Raw genomic sequence first — 20,768 nt, forward strand, 5'->3', positions numbered from 1 at the left:
TGAGAAGACAATTAGGGATGGACAATAACGGTTGTCCTAAGCAACGTCCATAACACATGAAAAATCATAAAGAAGATTATGTTAAAGTGGCAATATGCCACAACTTGAATACAATCACACAAAACTATTCAGCATCACACCTGCACCTACAGGGAGGCATTGATGCAAACATGGGATTTTGTCAGAAAGTGTTCAATGCTGATTTCATAATCATGACATTTTAGTTTCAACTGGGAGTGACCTACAGGATAAAATGTGTTGTGCAACATTAATGTATAATGAGATGATTTAAATATCAGCTTGTTCAAGTTCTAGTTCCAAAAAAATTTCTGAAATAATTATCTGAAATTTTGTCTTCAATATAAATGTTACTGTATACCACCTACTATAAAAAATGTATGCAGTATTTAACTTCAAGACAGTATCAAACTGCACATCACATGTTATTTCTACAGTTCTTGGATTCATTAAAATTTTACTAATAAATGCTAAGCATTCATGAACTAAATGAATATTGTAAAGGGGTGACACAAATTGGACGCTCATACGATATTGTCTGTGTTTATTCTGAATTTTTTCTTTGCTCACTTAAAGAACTTCAGTTACTTTGATCAGAAATACCTCTTGGAAAGGTTAGACCAGTATTCACACCTTCTGTCATGTTTGCCTTGATAGTTCAGTAGCTGCTTAGCAACAAGTGGCTCAAATTCCACCACAGACTGAGCACCTTCTTCAATTATTAATAATTCTCTGTGATGGTTGAGGAAGGTTGATAATTATCTTGTTAAGGTTGCTTAAATATTTTTGGTAAATGACAAATGCTGAGGTAACTAGAATATATTTTATATGTAATGTCTTTTAAAAAAGACCACAGGTAAAATCTTATCATGGTCTGAGCAATGTGGGCTATGGTGAGATTTGTAGAGGAAACACACAAGAAATTTGGTGATGCCCACCTTAATGTCAGAAGTGTTTTGCTTCACCTTTTATTGGTGAGGAGAGTTTTTTAATCAGACAGCCGCGAGTTGCCAAGTCTGGGAGAGTATTGTTTGTTAAACACTTCTTTAAAGGCACAACTGACTTCGTTACAAAATGCGCAAAACAACTTAACTCTGAGAATTCTCGACCTCTTCCATGTACCTTGATGCTGCTAAGACCAAACAGCATCTCAGGGCATGACACATAGACATCAGCCACACTCACCCCTCTTCCCCATTAGCATCCAGCATTTGCTAAACTGTTCCCTACCATCAGTGCACCACTCTGATACACTGCAGGCTGCTTAGGAAACACAGACTTGCATTGTAGGGCTCACTGGAAACAAGCATTGAACAAAGAACAATACAGCACAGGAACAGGCCCTTCGGCCCTCCAAGCCTGTGCCAACACATTTTGCCCGTCCATACTAAAACTGTCTTCTCTTACAGGGTCCACTTCCCTCTATTCCCTTCCTATTCCTGTATCCATCCAGGTGCTTCTAGAATGCTGCTGTTGTATCTGCTTCCACCACCTCCTCTGGCAGTGTGTTCCACACCCACCAGCCTTTGTGTGAAAAGCCTGCCTCACATGTGTCTTTTAAACTACAGGCCACAGTGGTGAGGGTGACATCTTGGTGAATGATTTGGAGATGCTGGTGTTGGACTGGGGTGGACAACGTTAAAAATCACACAACACCAGGTTATAGTCCAACAGGGTTAATTGGAAGCACACTAGCTTTCGGAGCGACGCTCCTTCACCAGGTGATTGTGGAGGGCTCGATCGTAACACAGAATTTATAGCAAACATTTGCAGTGTGATGTAACTGAAATTATTCAATGTATAATTTCACTTACATCACACTGCAAATTTGGCTACAGTCAGTCATCTGCTTCAGACGCTCACAGTCGGGAGATGTGTCCGACTGCAGTCTGGGCAGTGGGCAATGGTCAGTCTTGTAGGACCAGCAACTGCAGTCAGGGGAATTATGTCAGGGGGAGCTGCGCAGAAACCAGACAAGGGCCTGGGCCATTACCTTTAGGCTCTACTTACTGAAGTTGGTCAGAGGTCTGTGATGAACACAGATCTGAGGATCCATCCTTTCATCTTTCAGCAGAATGAAAAGGGAGGCCTGTAAAGGCTACGGGGGTGGGAGTGGGAGTGGAGTCTGGGAGGTGGGTTGTGGAAAGTAGAGTCATTGCAGAGTTGAGGACAAGGAGAGTGACAGGGGTAACTCGAGGTGAATTGGGGCATATGGAGGTCCGTGTCTTAGGGCATGGTAGTTTATGGGAAGTGGCAGCATACAGGAAGAAAGTGGACATCATTAAGCTGTAATGTCAAGGCTCAGGGCAGGGAGGCCAGTGAAAGGTGAAAATCAATGTGGTGAGATTCCACATGGAGATATGGGCTGACAGGGAGGCTTGGGGTATGAGAGTAATGTGGAGACAGGGAGAACTTGGTGTGACAGAGTCCACCATCAGCAAACACTCCTTGCCTTCATTTGCCATTCTCTCAATACAGTATGCTGCTGGGAAATGGCTGGTGGGGGGGAGGTTAGTGTAGTCAGTGTCAGTTTGATGGGTGGAAGTACTGGCTTCACATTTACTGGACACAAGGACAACGAAGCGCTTGTAAAAACCAGCTAGATTTAAATTGCAATCATTTTATCCCACACTTTTGCTACACAGGCAGAATGAAGGGGCCTTAGGGGCCAGGTACTGGTCGAAAGTGATTTGCACCATGCTATTGGTGCTTGTGACGTGAATATTAGCATCTTGCTGATGGTGAAGTTACTAGCAATGACTTAAAAAGAGGTTAATGCTGACCATTATTTGAGCAACTTGCAAGTGTGCTGTGAGAGGCACATGTCGTCACTCATAATTTTAATGGTAGTCTCTGACGCTCCCGGTGCCTCAAATATTTGGGAATATTGTGGTGCGTAAGGAAGAGTTGCCTTTGGTTTGTTTGCTGGATAAAGTCAAATTCCAATGTTTGTTTGCTTCTTCATATACACTGTATAGAACTGCACTGCTTCAGTGACTGTGTATCTATATAAAGATATTTTTATGAACAAATTTTTGAAATAATAAAACATAGTCATTGTTTTGTGCTGAACTCAATGAGAAGTTGAAGGATTGATGTGGCCCTGACACGGCAGGCACTCCCTTTTTGACAGAATAAGCTGGTTAATCAGCCAGCAGCACAACACCTTCACCATATTGGTGCACATTCTGAGACCGAAGTTGAATAAATGATGGACACATAACCCTTGTTATCAGGGTGTAGCACATCTCACAGTGTGGAGAGGTGTGTTCAGCCCTCACCTGCACAACACATCAATAATTACTGTTCAGACACTTAAGAGATTTACAGTCCCAGCATGTGTCATCTCCATTGAGAGGCCTGGGCTGTCCCACTGGTGGGATGTTAGTTGCTGGGCTGACAGAAAGCCCAGGAACAGCAGCCCGCTGCAGGGATGATGAGGAACATTCAGTTCAGGAGAAGTCACAGTCATAGAACTCTTCAGAAGGTGTGGGGTCCACAGGAGGCCCAGAGTTTCCAGCCTCAACTTCATTTCCTGGGGATGAGTAAGGCACTATGCTGGCGCAGACTCTGTCAATCCCAAGATGCAGTAGTGGGACTGTGCAGGATACTGGAGTGGGACCTGAGGGCTGCATGAGTGGGAGGCCATCCTCTCCCAGTGGCTGCTATCTGATTGGCTCTCTCCAAGGAGTGACAGGTGATCTGTGGGATCTCTCAGTCATGCTCCCACAAATCCATCGAGACAGCAATTTGTGCCACCTGTGCAAGGCCACACTGGTTCATTTCATTCCCCATGACATGGTCAGTGCTGCAAATCAGCCAGTAAGGATATGGGAACAGAAGTGGCTTCCCCCGGGTACAGGGGACCATCAACTGTCCACACGTGGCACTGCCAAGGCCACACCACAAACCTGTGGAACTGGGCCGAGAGATAACAAATAGAATTTAATATAAACAGGTGTGAGGTCTTGCATTTTGAAAAGTCAAATCAAGGTCGGAGTTTCATGGTGAATGGTCGGGCTTTAAGGAGTGTAGTGAGACAGAGGGATCTCGGAGCTCAGGTTCACAGTTCTTTCAAAGTGGAGTCACAGGTAGACAGGGCAGTGAAGGCCGCTTTTGGTACGCTGGCCTTCATCAGTCAGGGAACAGAACATAGAAGATGAGAAGTTATGTTACAGTTGTATAGGACACTGGTGAGGGTATTGTGTTCAGTTTTGGTCACCTTACTATAGGAAGGATGTTATTAAACTGGAAAGAGTGCAGAAGAAATTTACAAGCATGTTGCCTATACTCAATGGTCTGAGATACAGGGAGAGTTTGGACAGACTAGGACTGTTTTCCCTTAGATCTTAGGAGACTGAGGGGGGGGGACCTGAGAGAGATCTGTAAGATGAGAGGCATACACAGAGTGAATGCACTCAGTCTTTTTCCCAGGATTGGAGAATTGAGGACTAGAGGGCATCAGTTTAAGGTTAGAGGGGAAAAAAAATACAAGAGAACCTGAGAGGCAACTTTTTTACACAGAGGGTGATACGCATATGGAATGAGCTGCCAGTGGAAGTGCTGAGACAGGTACATTAACAACATTTTAAAAACATTTGGACAAAAATATTGATAGGAAAGGATAAGAAGAATATGGGCCAACTTCAAGGAAATGAGGTTAATGTAGATGAACATTTTGGTCAAAATGGATCAGTTTGGGCCAGAGAGTCTGTTTCAGTGCGGTAGGACTGTATGACTCTATGAAATGAGGTGATGCGCCAGATGCTGAGGAACTGGGAGCTATGGAACAGTTTCTGAGGAAGAGGATGAGGACATTGAAGAAGAATAAACTCTCCTTGTCCATCTCAGAGCTGAGCAGTGTGGTGCAGTACAAGCCAGACGGAACCTGATTGACACTCGGCTTCTGTCGATAAGAACTGGATGCAGCAAACAATTGTGCACAGTAAAGTATTCTTTGGTCATGATACAGAAACATGGTTTGCATTGTGGGACTGACCTGCAGCCTCTACCATTTTGTTTGTGTTCTCTGTAAATAAAATTTTTCCTCGGAATTGTCCAAATGCTTGCCTGCATGTGGTGTCTGATTGGACAATGACAGGTCTACAAGGCTGTTTAGACAGGATATAGCTACAGACAGGCCAGTGGTTATCCAGTGACTAGATGAGAGTATGGGGTTGGGTGTGTGAGACAGTGTCAGACATGCTGGTGATGTGTTGTGCGCAGTGTGCCTTCATGGCTGAGGAAGGGGAAACACTGGATTGCCTATATTTGTCCCAGCGCACAGCAACTATTCAAAGATGGCATGGCTCCAGGGGTGGCGATCTTTCAGCAGATAGCCGCTGCATGGCAAACTGTCCTGCAAACAGCACATAGTAAGATGGAACAGAAATCGTACCTGAGGGATGCCATAGGGATGAGGTAGGTCATTCATGAGGTGAGTTTGGTAAGATTTATTGAGAAAACCCTCTACAGAAATCTCAACCAACTTTCACTTTGCTAAAAAAAGTAAGTGTCAGACTGATATATCTTCGATTTCCTACCCTGTCCAACCCTCTACCAACTATCTCTGATGGTCAAGGAGATCAGAAAGTAATTGCCTTGCAGATGTCTGCCTCCCAACAGCAAGAACAGCACCTTGTACCTCCCTGCCACAACTGGGGCAAATTATCGGTAAGCTACACTTCCCGTACATTCAAGAAAACAACCTTCAATTTAATAAAACATAACCAAGTGAAAAACACATTTCTGGTGCAACTAATTCAAGGCTCAGTGCAGCGGAAAGAATTAAATATACACAATTGGCCGGATATACAGGCCTGACCGGATCCTGCTGGATTTCGGCTCCACTTGAACTTCCTGCCATCTTTTCTCATGTACATTTACCACCATCATCATCCTCTACTCCCTCCTTCCTCCGATGCCTGGCTAACTTTGCTTACTTCATTCTAACCACTCCCACTGGTTGTACATTCCACATTCTCTCCATTCTCTGGATGAAAAAGTATTGTGCATCTACACTATATGTAAATTATTCAGGTGCTTATTTTGGATGAAGCATTGTGATATCAAGCTAAGCAGCTAATGGAAATGTACAGGCTTCATTAAATTAATCATTTAAAATTGTAAGTTAATATTTAATAACTCACTGGTTAAAACGCTGTGCCACCGCACTAAGTATACTCAAAGAGCTCCGTAGCTGTGAAGTGAGTGTGAGAGTCAAATAGACTAGAAAAGCCTCAAGTCTAATCGCTGTCCTGTGCTGAGCTAACAGCCCTTGGCTACACTGCAATTGACCTCAGTGCACCTGGCCTAGTGAGGATGAATATTGATTAAATTTACTGCTCTTGACTAGTGGGCAGCACGGTGGCACAGTGGTTAGCACTGCTGCCTCACAGCACCAGAGACCCGGGTTCTGTTCCTGCCTCAGGCGACTGACTGTGTGGAGTTTGCATATTCTCCCCATGTCTGTGTGGGTTTCCTCCAGGTACTCTGGTTTCCTCCCACAGTCCAAAGATGTGCAGGCCAGCTGAATTGGCCATGCTAAATTGCCCGTAGTGTTAGGTAAGGGGTAAATGTAGGGGTAGGGGTAGGGGTGGGTTGCGCTTTGGCGGATTGGTATGGACAGACCGAAGGGCCTGTTTCCACATTGTAAGTAATCTAATATCTAGCAATCTCTGCTGGAAATATGCACACTGAAAGTGTGGGCTGCTTCTGAGAGTAGGATTAACCAACCCTTTCTTCTGTAAACAGGAGACCCTCAGATTGCCTTGCCACCTTCCTTGTTCAGCTGTCAAAGTCACCCCCATCCCTCCCTCACAGCCCCCAACCTATAAAGCATTATAAGTCACCTCTGTGGACATTACTTGTGCAGTTTCAATGAAAAGATTTACACTGACTGCATTTAAGGCTTGATGTCTTGAATTTGAAATCAGAAGGCACTGCCAATTGTTTGCCTCCCTATTGGACCCCCCTTTCGTTTCCCTCCATATCACACATATTTCCATTATATTTAACCCTTCACCATTTCCCTTTGCACATTCGCCCACTCCTGGCACTTTGTTCCGCCTTCCCATTTATTTGTCTTTCCCTCCACACTCTAGTCCAATTATTTCTTCCATCTTTTAATCTTTTTTGTCTTGTCAACCTGCTTACTATAACACCAAGGAATATGGATGAATTTATTTTAGCATGCAATCTCATTTGTTAGAATAATGCGCAGAATGATGTTTCTTTCTTCTTTATTCATTCATGTGATGTGGGTACTGTTGGCTGGGACCAGCATTTTTTGCACATCCCTAATTGCCCAGAGGGCATTGGTCTGGGTCTGGAATCATATGTAGGCCAGACCATGTAAGGAGGGCAATTTTCTTCCTGGAAAAAACTCCACAGAGGCCAGTATGCCATTATCAAGTCATCCTTTATACACATGAAGGATCTTTGATTCTAGTAGCCTCTTCAGAGCCAGCTCTCAGAGTGCCAGAACCTCTGACACTCCTTTTTTCTATCTGTTAGCCAGGGCTCCCTGACTGGAGCACGTTAACAGCCCCAATCAGGGAACTCAGATTCTCTGAGGTTCAGCTGGCTGATCTCATTACAATCACTACATTTCTGAAAGGGCAGTGATGAATCAGGTGGGGTTTTCCAACAATTGAGGAGAAAATGAGGTCTGCAGATGCTGGAGATCAGAGCTGAAAATGTGTTGCTGGAAAAGCGCAGCAGGTCAGGCAGCATCCAAGGAACAGGAGATTCGAAGTTTTGGGCATAAGCCCTTCTTCAGGAAGAAGGGCTGAAGAAGAGCTTATGTCCGAAACGTCGAATCTCCTGTTCCTTGGATGCTGCCTGACCTGCTGCGCTTTTCCAGCAACACATTTTCAGCTCTTTTCCAACAATTGACAATGGTTTCATGGTGATTACTCGAGTCTTAATCCCAAATATTTTTATTGAATTCAAATTCACCATTTGTCATAGAACAAAGAATAAAGAACCTTACAGCTCAGGAAGAGGCCCTTCGGCCCTCCAAGCCTGCACCGATCTAGATCCTCTATCTAAACCTGTCACCTATTTCCTAAGGACCTGTATCCCTCTGCTCCCTGCCCATTCATGTATCTGTCTAGATACATCTTAAATGATGTTATCATGTCCACCTCCACCACCTCCACTGGCAACACGTTCCAGGCTCCCACCACCCTCTGCATGAAGAACTTTCCACACATATCTCCCCTAAATGTTACCCCTCTCACTTTGAACTCGTGATCCCTAGTAATTGAGTCCCCCATTCTGGGAAAAGGTTTCTTGCTATCCACCCTGTTTACACCTCTCATGGTTTAGAACATAGAACATAGAACAATACAGTGCAGAACAGGCCCTTCGGCCCTCGACGTTGTGCCGACCCGTGAACTATTCTCAGTTCGTCCCCCTACACTATCCCAAAATCATCCATGTGCTTATCTAAAATCTTTTGTAGGCCTCAATCAGGTCCCTCCTCAACATGTGTCTTTTAATGAAAATAATCCTAATTTACTCAATCTCTCCTCATAGCTAGCACCCTCCAGGTTCACCAACATCCTGGTGAACCTCCTCTGCACCCTCTCCAATGCATCCACATCCTTTGGGTAATGTGGTGACCAGAACTGTACACAGTATTCCAAATGGGGCCAAACCAAAGTCCTATATTACTGTAACATGACCTGCCAACTCTTGTACTCAATACCCCATCCGATGAAGGAAAGTGTGCCGTATGCCTTCTTGACCACTCTACTGACCTGCATTGTCATGTTCAGGGAACAATGGACCTGAACATCCAGACTTCTCTATACATCAATTCCCTCCAGGACTTTTCCATTTACTGTATATCCCCAATTATTACCTGGGTTTGAGGATTAATAATCTAGCAATAATACAACTGGGTCATGTCCAGGAAAGGAAAAAGCCTGATTCATGCAAATGCAAAATGAACAATGAAACAGTTGATCATGAAGCACAACTGCTCAACAAACACTGCCCTTTCCCTTTTCACAGCAGACACTTTCCTTCTCACCGCCCTGGCTTATATTAGCAACCTATATCTTTGCAATCTTAACTCAAATAGCATTCTTCCTTATGTCTAGTCCAATTCAAATCGATCATCATCTTCCACTCCTATCTCAATCTGGCATTCCCCCTCTGTGCGAGTTGTAATTCATCTCTTATCTTCTTTATAAAGACATTGCTGTGCATTTCCCTAAGCTGGCAGTTTAAAATTAAGGAAATGCTGGAGTCTACTGGGAAAAGATGTGATAAGAGAACATTTGGAAAGCATTATTGAGATTGCACAACACCTGCATTGGTGTTTGGAAGGCAAATCAGACTTAACAAATCTGCTGGAGTTTTTTTAAATATGTAACAAATGGTATACAAAAGGGAGAACAGTGATGTGATGTATTTGGATTTTCAAAAGCCTTTTGATAAGTTTTTCATAAGAGGTTGGTGAGCAAAATCAAAGAACATGGAATTGTGAGTAATACATGCCTCCTCATATCTGTCTCACCCCGTCTCTCAGGATCTCTGCAATTAATGCAGGAATTCAGCTTTCAGCTCTATTTCAAAACACCACTCAGACTCTGTACCCTGCCCGCTTCACTTCCTTTCATTGCCATCCATTGCAATTCTTTCAGTTCCTTCTCTGCCACCTTGTCATTTTCCCTTTCTTTCCCCTCCTCTTTGCTCATCGCTTGCCCTATTGCATGGATTGTCTCTTTCCCTTTAGTCTGTAAGTTCATCTATTTTCCTTTCATCATGATTGATTTCCACCTCTTCCCTTTCTTTCATTCAGGGAAACATTCTCCCTGTATTTAGTCTGTCCAGTCCTGCTACAAGTTTACTTGTTTCAATCAAATCCCCCCACATTCTTCTAAATTCCAGTGAATACGGGCGCCGTCAAAACCAATCTTTCTTCATAGGAAAGTCCTTTCAACCCCAGTATCAGCTGAGTGAACCTCCACTGCACTTTCTCTATGTCTGGTGTATCCTCTATTAGGTAGAGGAACCAAAACCACACACAGTACTCCAGGTGTAGTCTCACAAAGTCCTGTATAATTACAGTAAGACACCCTTATTTCTGAATTCAAATCCTCTTGCAATGAAGGTGAGTAAACCGTTTACCTTCCTAATTGCTTCCTGCAGCTGCCTGACTACTTTCATTGACTGGTGTATAAGGATACCAGATCCCTTTGCACATCCGTACTTACCAACATATCACCATTTAAATCATATTCTGCCTTCCTGTTCCTCATATGAAAGTGTAAAACTCCATGTTTAGCCATCATGCACTGCATCTGCTGTCTGTTTTTCATCCCATTCAACTTGTTCAAATTCACCTTAAAATCTCCTCACACCCTCCTCAGAACTCACAATCCCCACTCAGTTCTGGCTCATCAGCGAACCTGGAAAGGTTGCATTTGGTTCCCACATCCAGATCATGTCTATATACACATCGTAAGGAGCTGGAGTCCAGCCACTGATACTTGAGGAGCTCTACTGCCACAGTGACCCCCACTTGGAAAAAGACTCATTTATTCCCTGTGTCCTGTCTGTTCTCAATTCTCAACTCTGTGAAACAATTTTTGATCCATGCCCATATATTACTCTCAATTCCATGTTCTTTGATTTTGCTCACCAACCTCTTATGAAAAACTTATCAAAAGCCTTTTGAAAATCCAAATACATCACATCACTGTTCTCCCTTTGTATACCATTTGTTACATATTCAAAAAAAAGCTCCAGCAGATTTGTTAAGTCTGATTTGCCTTCCAAACACCAATGCAGGTGTTGTGCAATCTCAATAACGCTTTCCAAATGCTCTCTTATCACATCTTTTCCCAATAGACTCCAGTATTTCCTTAATTTTAGACTAATTGGTTTGTAAATCTCTTCTTTTTCTCTCTCTCTCTTTTTATATAGTGGGGCTATTTGCCACCTTCCAATCTATGTCCACCCTTTCACTAGGTTCGTGGTCTAACGTTTCTGGGAGGTTATTTGTGCTCCCCTTTGTGAAGAGAGAATCTAAACATGCATTGAATTCTTCTGCCTTTTCTTTGTTACCCATAATAATTTCTGCAGCTTCGGACTAATGGACCTACATTTGGCTTTAATGATTGTTTTTTCTTTTCAAATATTTGTAAAAGCTTTTACAGTCAGTTTCTATACTCTCCGCATCTTTACTCAGTTTTCAGTCTTGATCAAACACTTTGCCTTCTTTTTCTGAATTACAAAATGCTCCCAATCCTCAGGCTTGCTCTTGCTGTCAGAGTTTATATGTCTCCTTTTTATATGTCTCCTTTTTATATGTCTCCTTTTTAGGTCCAATACTATCCCTAATTTGAAACAAAAGCAGAAGTTGCTGGAAAAGCTCAGCAGGTCCAGCAGCATCTATGAAGAGAGATCAGAGTTAACATATTGGGTCTGGTGACCCTTCCTCAGAACACATCACGCGTGCCCCTGGCAGTGTAAGGCACCAGTGCTCCTGCTGCCTAATTCTATCATATTATGGTCACTCTTCACCAAAGGTCCTTATACAACAATATTGTTGACCCATCCTTTCTCATTACACGTACGCAGTTTAGACTAACCCGCTTAGTTCCTCAACATATTGATCTAAAAAAACCATCACGTATACATGCCAGGAAATCTTCTTCCACACACCATTCCTAGTTTACTTTGTCCAATCTGCATGTAAATAAAACTCACCCCTGATTATAACTTCATTTCATACGTCCCTGATTTCTTCTTTAATACCTTTCCTCATATCTCCACTACTAATGGGTTTTGAGAAGATTTGTAGCTCAGGTTGAGTTTCTGGATATAAGTTTACTTGCTGAGTTGAAAGCTTCACTTTCAGATATTTTGTCACCAGACTAATTAACATCATCAGTGAGCCTCTGGTGAAGCACTGGTGTTATGTCCCACTTTCTATTTATGAGTTTAGGTTTCCTAGGTTGGTGATGTCATTTCTAGTGTTGATGATGTCATTTCCGGTTGTGAACCTGTTTGGCTTGTCCTCAGACAGATGAGTTGTCCTAGTTAAACTGGTTCTGGATCAGTGGTGCTGGAAGAGCACAGCAGTTCAGGCAGCATCCGAGAAGCAGCTAAATCGACGTTTTGGGCAAAAGCCCTTCATCAGGAATAAAAGCAGAGAGCCTGAAGCGTGGAAAGATAAGCTAGAGGAGGGTGGGGGTGGGGAGAGAGTAGCATAGAGTACAATAGGTGAGTGGGGGAGGGGATGAAAGTGATAGGTCAGGGAGGAGAGGGTGGAGTGGATAGGTGGAAAAGGAGCTAGGCAGGTCGGACAAGTCATGGGGACAATGCTGAGCTGGAAGTTTGGAACTAGGGTGAGGTGGGGGAAGGGGAAATGAGGAAACTGAAGGCCACATTGATGCCCTGGGGTTGAAGTGTTCCGAGGTGGAAGATGAGGCGTTCTTCCTCCAGGCGTCTGGTGGTGAAGGAGTGGCGGTGAAGGAGGCCCAGGACCTCCATGTCCTTGGCAGAGTGGGAGGGGGAGTTGAAATATTGGGCCACAGGGCGGTGTGATTGATTGGTGCGGGTGTCTCAGAGATGTTCCCTAAAGCGCTCTGCTATGAGGCGTCCAGTCTCCCCAATGTAGACGAGACCGCACCGGGAGCAACGGATACAATAAATGATATTAGTGGATGTGCAGGTAAAACTTTGATGGATGTGGAAGGCTCCTTTAGGGCCTTGGATAGAGGTGAGGGAGGAGGTGTGGGCACAGGTTTTACAGTTCCTGCGGTGGCAGGGGAAAGTGCCAGGATGGGAGGGTGGGTTGTAGGGGGGCGTGGACCTGACCAGGTAGTCACGGAGGTAACAGTCTTTGCGGAAGGCGGAAAGGGGTGGGGAGGGAAATATATCCCGGGTGGTGGGGTCTTTTTGGAGGTGGTGGAAATGTCGGCGGATGATTTGGTTTATGCAAAGGTTTGTAGGGAGGAAGGTGAGCACCAGGGGCGTTCTGTCGTTGTTACGGTTGGAGGGGTGGGGTCTGAGGGCGGAGGTGCGGGATGTGGACGAGATGCATTGGAGGGCATCTTTAACCACGTGGGAAGGAAAATTGTGGTCTCTAAAGAAGGAGGCCATCTGGTGTGTTCTATGGTGGAACTGGTCCTCCTGGGAGCAGATACAGTGGAGGCGGAGGAATTGGGAATACGGGATGGCATTTTTGCAGGAGGTAGGGTGGGAAGAAGTGTAATCCAGGTAGCTGTGGGAGTCCAAATCGATGTGTTTATTGATGGAGCTCCAGTTTGAATGCCAGGCCTCCAGGAATTCCTGTCCTAGGATGGATGTGTTGTTCCCAGTCACAGTGGTATCCTTGTTCATATGAATGTATAGATATTAGTGAGAGTGGGTCATGTCTTTTGGTGGCTAGTTGGTGTTTGTGTATCTTGGTGCCTAGTTACCTGCCTGTCTGTCCAATGTAGTGGTTTTTACAGTCCTTGCATGGTATTTTGGAAATGACATTTGTTTTGCTGGTTCTTTGGTAGCGTCCTTTATACATATCAGACTACTCCGACACCTTGGCATCATGGTGGCCCACAAACCTACCACCATACTGAAACAGCTCCTGATGAAACCTAAAGGACCCTGTACCAACAACCAACAAAACAAATGTCATTTACAAAATACCATACAAGGACTGCAACAAACACTACATCGGACAGACAGGCAGGAAACTCGCCACCAGGATACACGAACACCAACTAGCCACCAAAAGACATGATCCACTATCACTAGTACCCTTACAGAGTTGAAGACTGTGATGTTGGAAAAGCAAAGCTGGTCAGACAGCATCCAATGAGCAGGTTAGTCAATGTCTCAGGCATTAGCACTTTATCAGGAATGAGGCTTGTGGGCCAAGGGGGCTGAGGGATAAATGGGAAGGGGATGGAGCTAGGGGAAGGAAGCTGAGAGTGCAATAGGCAGGTGCAGTTGGAGATGAAAGTGATAGGTCGGAGAGGAGGGTGGAGCAGATTGGAGGGAAGGAAGATGGAGAGGTGGGACCATTCAATTCTCGTAGTGTCGTTACACACAGACAAAGAAGGACACAACTTCAACTGGGACAACACAGCCATCCTAGGACAGACTGAGCAGAAACACGCATAGGAATTCCTAGATGCCTGGCATTCAAACTAGAACTCCATTTGGAATTCCAGAAAGCTTTAGACAAGGTATTGGACAAGAGGCTGCTGAATAAGATAAGGATCCGCCCAGCACGGTGGCTCAGTGGTGAATACTGCTGCCTCACAGCACCAGGGACCCACGTTCAATTCCACCCTCGGGCGACTGTCTGTGTGGAGTTTCCACACTCTCCCCATGTCTGAGTGGGTTTCCTCCGGGTGCTCTGGTTTCCTCCCACAGTCCAAAGATGTGCAGGCCAGGGGAATTGGCCATGCTACTTAACCCATAGTGTTCAGGGATGTGTAGGTTACATGCATCAGTCAGGAGAAATGTAAACTGGTAGGGTAAGGAAATGTTTCTGGGTGGGATATTCTTCAGAGGGTCACTGTGATCCTGTCAGACCAAATGACCTGTTTCGACACTGTTGGGATTCTACGAACCCATGTTGTTAGGGGAAAGGGACTGGCATGGGTAGAGGATTGGCTGTCAGAAGGCAGAGCACGGGGATAATGGGATCGTTTTCAGGAATGCATCGGTGACCAGTGGAGATCAGAGGGGGTCAATGGTGTGACCACAAGTATTCACATTATACATTAACAATCTGGATGAAAGATCTGAGAGCATTGTTGCTATGTTTGCAGATGACATAAGGATAGGTGGAGGTAAAGGTACTGTTGAGGAAGTGGAGAGATTGTACAGTAAAAAATGAGGTCTGCAGATGCTGGAGATCACAGCTGCAAATGTGTTGCTGGTCAAAGCACAGCAGGTTAGGCAGCATCTCAGGAATAGAGAATTCGACGTTTCGAGCATAAGCCCTTCATCAGGAAAGGGCTTCCTGATGAAGGGCTTATGCTCGAAACGTCGAATTCTCTATTCCTGAGATGCTGCCTAACCTGCTGTGCTTTGACCAGCAACACATTTGCAGAGAGATTGTACAGGCTAGGAGTGTGGGCAAAGAAGTGGCAGATGGAATACGATGTGGGCAAGTGTGAATTTATGCACTTTAGTAAGAAGACTAGAGGCATTGAAAATTTTCTAAATGGGAAAGACAAATCCGAAACTCAAAGGGACTTCGGACTCTTCGTTCAGGATTCTGTTAACATGCAGGTTCAGTTGGCAGGTGGGAAGGCAAATACAATGCTAGCATTCATTTCACGAAGGCTAGAATATAAGAGCAGGGATGAACTACTGAGGGTGTATAATGCTCTTGTCAGGGCACATTTGGAATATTGTGAATGTATGTTGGGCACCGAATCTAAGGAAGGATGTGCTGGCCTTGGAGGGGGGTCCAGAGAAGGCTAACAAGAACAATCCCAGGGATGAAGAGCTTGTTAAATGAGGAGCAGTTGATTGAGTTTAGAAGGATGAGGGGAATCTGATTGAAACTTACAGAACAATGAGAGGCCTGGATAGAGTGGACATGGAGAAGATGTGTCCACTAGTAGGAGAGACTAGAACCTGAGGGTACAACCTCACAAGTGAAGGGACAACCATTTAGGACTGAAATGAGGAGGAATTTCTTCAGCCAGAGGGTGGTGAATCTGGGAAACTCATTGCTCCTGAGGGCTGTGGAGGCCAGGTCATTGAATGTAATTAAGACAGAGATAGATAGGTTCTTGATTGGTAAGGGGATCAAAGGTTACAGAAGGATGGGGTTAAGAAACATGTCAGCCATGATTGAATGGCAGAGCAGACTCAATGGGTTGAACAACCTAATTCAGCTCCTATATCTTATGATCTTATGGCACCTTCAAATCTGTATTTTCTATCAGCTAGAGAGACAAGAACAGCAGGTACATAGGAACACCAACACTTGCAAGTTTCCCTCCAAGCCATGCACAATTCTGTCTTAGAAATATATCTCAGTTCCTTCACTGTTGCCGTGTCAACGTCCTGGAACTCCCTCTCTGTTAACACTCCCAGGGTCCCTATACCAGAAACACTGGGGCAGTTCAAAAAGGCAGCCCCAAGGACAGTTAGGAACGGGCAATAAAGGCTGGGCCAGCCATTGACCCCCACAACCCATGAATGAATTAACAAACCTAAAAGGCTCAAAGCATCTCAGGATTGTTATACAACAAACTTAGAAATCAAGCAACACAGATGACATTTGGGAGATGGCCAAAGGTTTGGTCAAACAAGTTATAGCATTTTAAAGAAGGAAGAAGAGTTGGAGAATCTCAGGGATATAACTCCAAAGGAATATACTGAAAGGCATGGTCACCAATGGGATTAACTCTTTAGGAAAAGCTTTATTCAAAGAGCAATAAATCAATTACCTAGGATCATAACAACAAAAGTAAAAAACACACACACTTCTGAAGGTGATATTGGAGCCAACCTCCTTCAGACTGACAGAATGAGGCAGAGAGGGAACATTAAAAAGTGAGATGTCACAACTGCTGACATTTATGCCATCTTAATATTTATAAAAAGTCAGCAGTGGTGTTGGTTAAAAAATTGAGACATGAATTAGACATGACAATGTTCATTTGCTTTAAAAGAAAGCTAGCTGCCTTTCCCTGTTGGGGTTGTGAGCTGACCTTTCCCTGTTGTGAGCTGATCTTTCCCTGTTGGGAGGTGAGCTTTCCCTGTTGGGAGCTGACCTTTCCCTGTTGGGAGCTGACCTTTCCCTGTTGGGGTTGGGAGTTGACCTTTCCCTGTTGTGAGTTGACCTTTCCCTGTTGGGAGCTGACCTTTCCCTGTTGGGAGGTGACCTTTCCCTGTTGGGGTTGGGAGTTGACCTTTCCCTGTTGGGAGCTGACCTTTCCCTGTTGGGGTTGGGAGTTGACCTTTCCCTGTTGTGAGTTGACCTTTCCCTGTTGGGAGCTGACCTTTCCCTATTGGGAGCTGACCTTTCCCTGTTGGGGTTGGGAGCTGACCTTTCCCTGTTGGGAGCTGACCTTTCCCTGTTGGGGTTGTGAGCTGACCTTTCCCTGTTGGGAGCTGACCTTTCCCTGTTGGGAGCTGACCTTTCCCTGTTGGGGTTGTGAGCTGACCTTTCCCTTTTGGGAGCTGACCTTTCCCTGTTGGGGTTGTGAGCTGACCTTTCCCTGTTGGGAGCTGACCTTTCCCTGTTGGGGTTGTGAGCTGACCTTTCCCTATTGGGAGCTGACCTTTCCCTGTTGGGGTTGTGAGCTGACCTTTCCCTATTGGGAGTTGACCTTTCCCTGTTGGGGTTGTGAGCTGAAAGTTTGGAGTCACAATTTCTGAGGCAGCCTTGGCCACTATGCAGTCTGAATGAATGACACCAGCTGACCGTCCCATTCTCACAAGACAGGTTGTCGCTCGCACAGGCCTCGTCCCCAAACACCTCACTGTTCTCACTGAGGGGTAAGGACAATTTTCAAGTCTTGAATTTTGTGCCAAGGTTGGAAAATGTTTGGCAAGCACTGTTATCATGATAACAGGATGGGCTCCCTGGAAAGTGTCCTGACTTGAAACACTGGGTAGCATTTAAACTCACAAAGTGGGTATGGGAGAAGTTAAACATGTAAATAAAACTCAAACCTTACATTCCAACCAGCAATGGTTTTCATGGAGATGGAGTTAGTGGGAAGGTGATAGTCAATCTCTCCTAACAGATGGGTTTTCATTTAAATATTTTAAATTAGATCCACGCCCCAGTTTTTCCACTGGTTCCAAGCTGAACACTAATTGCTCAAATTTCTTCAGCCATAGGCAGCCCAGCAACTAATGGAAAATAGAACTACTTCATGAAAAAGGAAATATTTAACATATTCAATATTCAGAACACTGAATCACAATGAGCAATGTCTCAGGTGATTTCTATCCTATCGTGCTAATTACAGATAAAGCCTTCTCTGATCACTTCCTTATGATCTCTTGCCCCATTTATCCTCATTTTCCCTCCAATTCTACTTCCTTCTATGCTTTCCCTGGAAAGAAATTTTACTTTGAAATTGCTTACAACAGCTTCTTCAAATTCTTGATTCTTTAGACTTTGTTCCATGATTCATTCCATCATCAGAGCAATTACGGGTCTACTTAATCACATCCTCACCTTTACATTTGAGGACATCTTCATTAAAACTATTACACTTCCTCACTCCGTTGTTCCTTCGGTATAGTCTTCACCTCAATGTGTTTAAATCTGAGGTATACGTGAACAATTTTAATGGGCAACTGGTTTAGCAATTCATCCAGAACTAGCTACACTACAGAAACCACGATCAGGTCACACTCTCCTCTGCCAAAACTGTTCCTAATCCAAGATTATCCAATATCATTCATAAAGTCGAGAAGTGGCACGGTGGCACAGTGGTTAGCAATGCTGCCTCACAGCGCCAGAGACCCGGGTTCAATTCCCGCCTCAGGCGACTGACTGTGTGGAGTTTGCACGTTCTCCCCGTGTCTGCGTGGGTTTCCTCCGGGTGCTCCGGTTTCCTCCCACAGTCCAAAGATGTGCAGGTCAGGTTAATTGGCCATGCTAAATTGTCCGTAGTGTTAGGTGAAGGGTAAATGTAGGGGTATGGGTGGGTTGTGCTTCGGTGGGTCGGTGTGGACTTGTTGGCCCAAAGGGCCGGTTTCCACACTGTAAGTTAAAAAAGTACTGTACTTAAAAAAAAGTATGGGATACAGGGAGATTTAGCTATCTGGATTCAGAACTGGCTGGCTGACAGAAAGCAGAGAGTGGTTGTAGATGGAAAGTATTCTGTCTGGAGGTCAGTGTTGAGTGGGGTCCCGCAGGGCTCTGTTCTTGGGCCTCTGCTCTTTGTAGTTTTTATAAATGACTTGGATGAGGAGGTTGAGGGGTGGGTTAGTAAATTTGCAGATGACACAAAAGTTGGAGGTGCCATGGATAGTATAGAGGGCTACTGCAGGCTGCAGTGAGACATAGACTTGATGCAGAGATGGGTAAAAACAAGGACTGCAGATGCTGGAAACCAGATTCTAGATTAGAGTGGTGCTGGAAAAGTACAGCAGGTCAGGCAGCATCCGAGGAGCAGGAAAATCGACATTTCGGGCAAAAGCCCTTCATCAGTCATACAGGCAGAGTGCCTGAAGGGTGGAGAGATAAATGAGAGGAAGGTGGGGGTGGGAAGAAAGTAGCATAGAGTTGAAGTGGGGTTCAACCCCAGGGCATCAATGTTGACTTCACCAGTTTCTACATTTCCCCTTCCCCCATCTCAACCTAGTTCCAAACTTCCAGCTCAGCACTGTCCCCATGACCTGTCTTACCTGCCTATCTTCCTTCCCACTCCACCTTCCTCTCTGACCTATCACCTCCATCCCCATCCCCATTCACCTATTATACTCTATGCTACTTTCCCTCCCACCCCCACCCTCCCCTCATTTATCTCCCCAGCCCTCTGCCTACATTTTGCCCGAAATGTCGATTTTCCTGCACCTCAGATGCTGCCTGAACTGCTGTGCTCTTCCAGCACCACTCTAATCTAGACGATGCAGAGTTGGGCTGAGAAACGGCAGATGGAGTTCAAATGCATTTTGAAAGGTTGAACTTGAATGCTGAATATAGGGTTGAAGACAGGATTCTTGGCAGTGTGGAGGAACAGAGGGATCTTGGTGTTCAAGTACATAGATCACTCAAAGTTGCCACCCAAGTGGATAGGGTTGTTAAGAAAGCATATGGTGTTTTGGTTTTCATTAACAGGGGGATTGGGTTTAAGAGCTGTGAGGTTTTACTACAGCTTTACAAGTCCCTTGTGAGACCACACTTGGAATATTGTGTCCTGTTCTGGTCGCTTTACTATAGGAAAGATACAGAGGCTTTGGAGAGGGTGCAAAGAAGGTTTACTAGGATGCTGCCTGGCCTGGAGAGCTTGTCTCATGAAGAGAGATTGACTAAGCTTGGACTTTTCTCTCTGGAGAGAAGGAGGAAGAGAGGTGACCTGATCGAGGTGTACAAGGTATTGAGAGGCATGGATAGAGTCAATAACCAGAGACTTTTCCCCAGGGCAGGATTGACTGGGATTAGGGGGTCATAGTTTTAAGATATTAGGAGGAAGGTATAGAGGGAACGTCAGAGGAAGGTTCTTTACGCAGAGAGTTCTGAATGCATGGAATGTGTTGGCAGAGGTGGTGATGGAAGCAGAGTCATTAGGGACATTGAAGTGCCTGCTGGACATGCTCACGGAGAGCAGTGAGTGAGGGGAGCGTAGGTTATTTTATTTTACATTAGGATTCAATCTCGTGGGCCAAAGGGCCTGTCCTTGCTGAACTTTTCTATGTTCTATTATCCTGGATGTAAAGATAACCAATCGTTTCTCTTCTGTACTGTGAACCTTTAATGTGAAGCAATAAAAAAAAATCCTGTGAATGCTGGAAATCTAAATTAAAAAGTGAAAGACCCCTCCACCCGAGAAACAGCCTCATGCTTTCCACTCTATCCATGGTAGAGTGGTTGGAGAGGATTTCACTGGGTGTGGCAGAGGGGATGGGAACCAGAAGAGTAAGGTAGTAGAGTGAGAGAGAGGTAGAAACCAAGGCAAACATGTCTAAGAACAAGAACAGGCAGGGAAACTCTGAGACAGGGAGGTGCCCCCTGAAATACATGTGTTTCAATGTGCAAAGTACGATAGGCAAGGGAGATGAACTTGGAGCTG

The 20,768-nt window shown here is 44.8% G+C and overlaps 1 protein-coding gene across 1 annotated transcript in view; it reads right to left on the reverse strand.

The window, feature by feature from the left end:
- Window positions 1-9,728, reverse strand: part of tmc5 (transmembrane channel like 5) — a 165,425-nt gene extending 155,697 nt beyond the window's left edge. Inside the window, exon 1 of the mRNA XM_060840932.1 lies at window positions 9,627-9,728. Within this exon, the coding sequence (XP_060696915.1) occupies window positions 9,627-9,728 (102 nt within the window). The remainder of the gene's footprint in view (window positions 1-9,626) is intronic.
- Between the last annotated feature and the right edge of the window lie 11,040 nt (window positions 9,729-20,768).

This window comes from Hemiscyllium ocellatum, chromosome 20, assembly GCF_020745735.1.
Source record: "Hemiscyllium ocellatum isolate sHemOce1 chromosome 20, sHemOce1.pat.X.cur, whole genome shotgun sequence".
Taxonomy (NCBI): Eukaryota; Metazoa; Chordata; class Chondrichthyes; order Orectolobiformes; family Hemiscylliidae; genus Hemiscyllium; species Hemiscyllium ocellatum.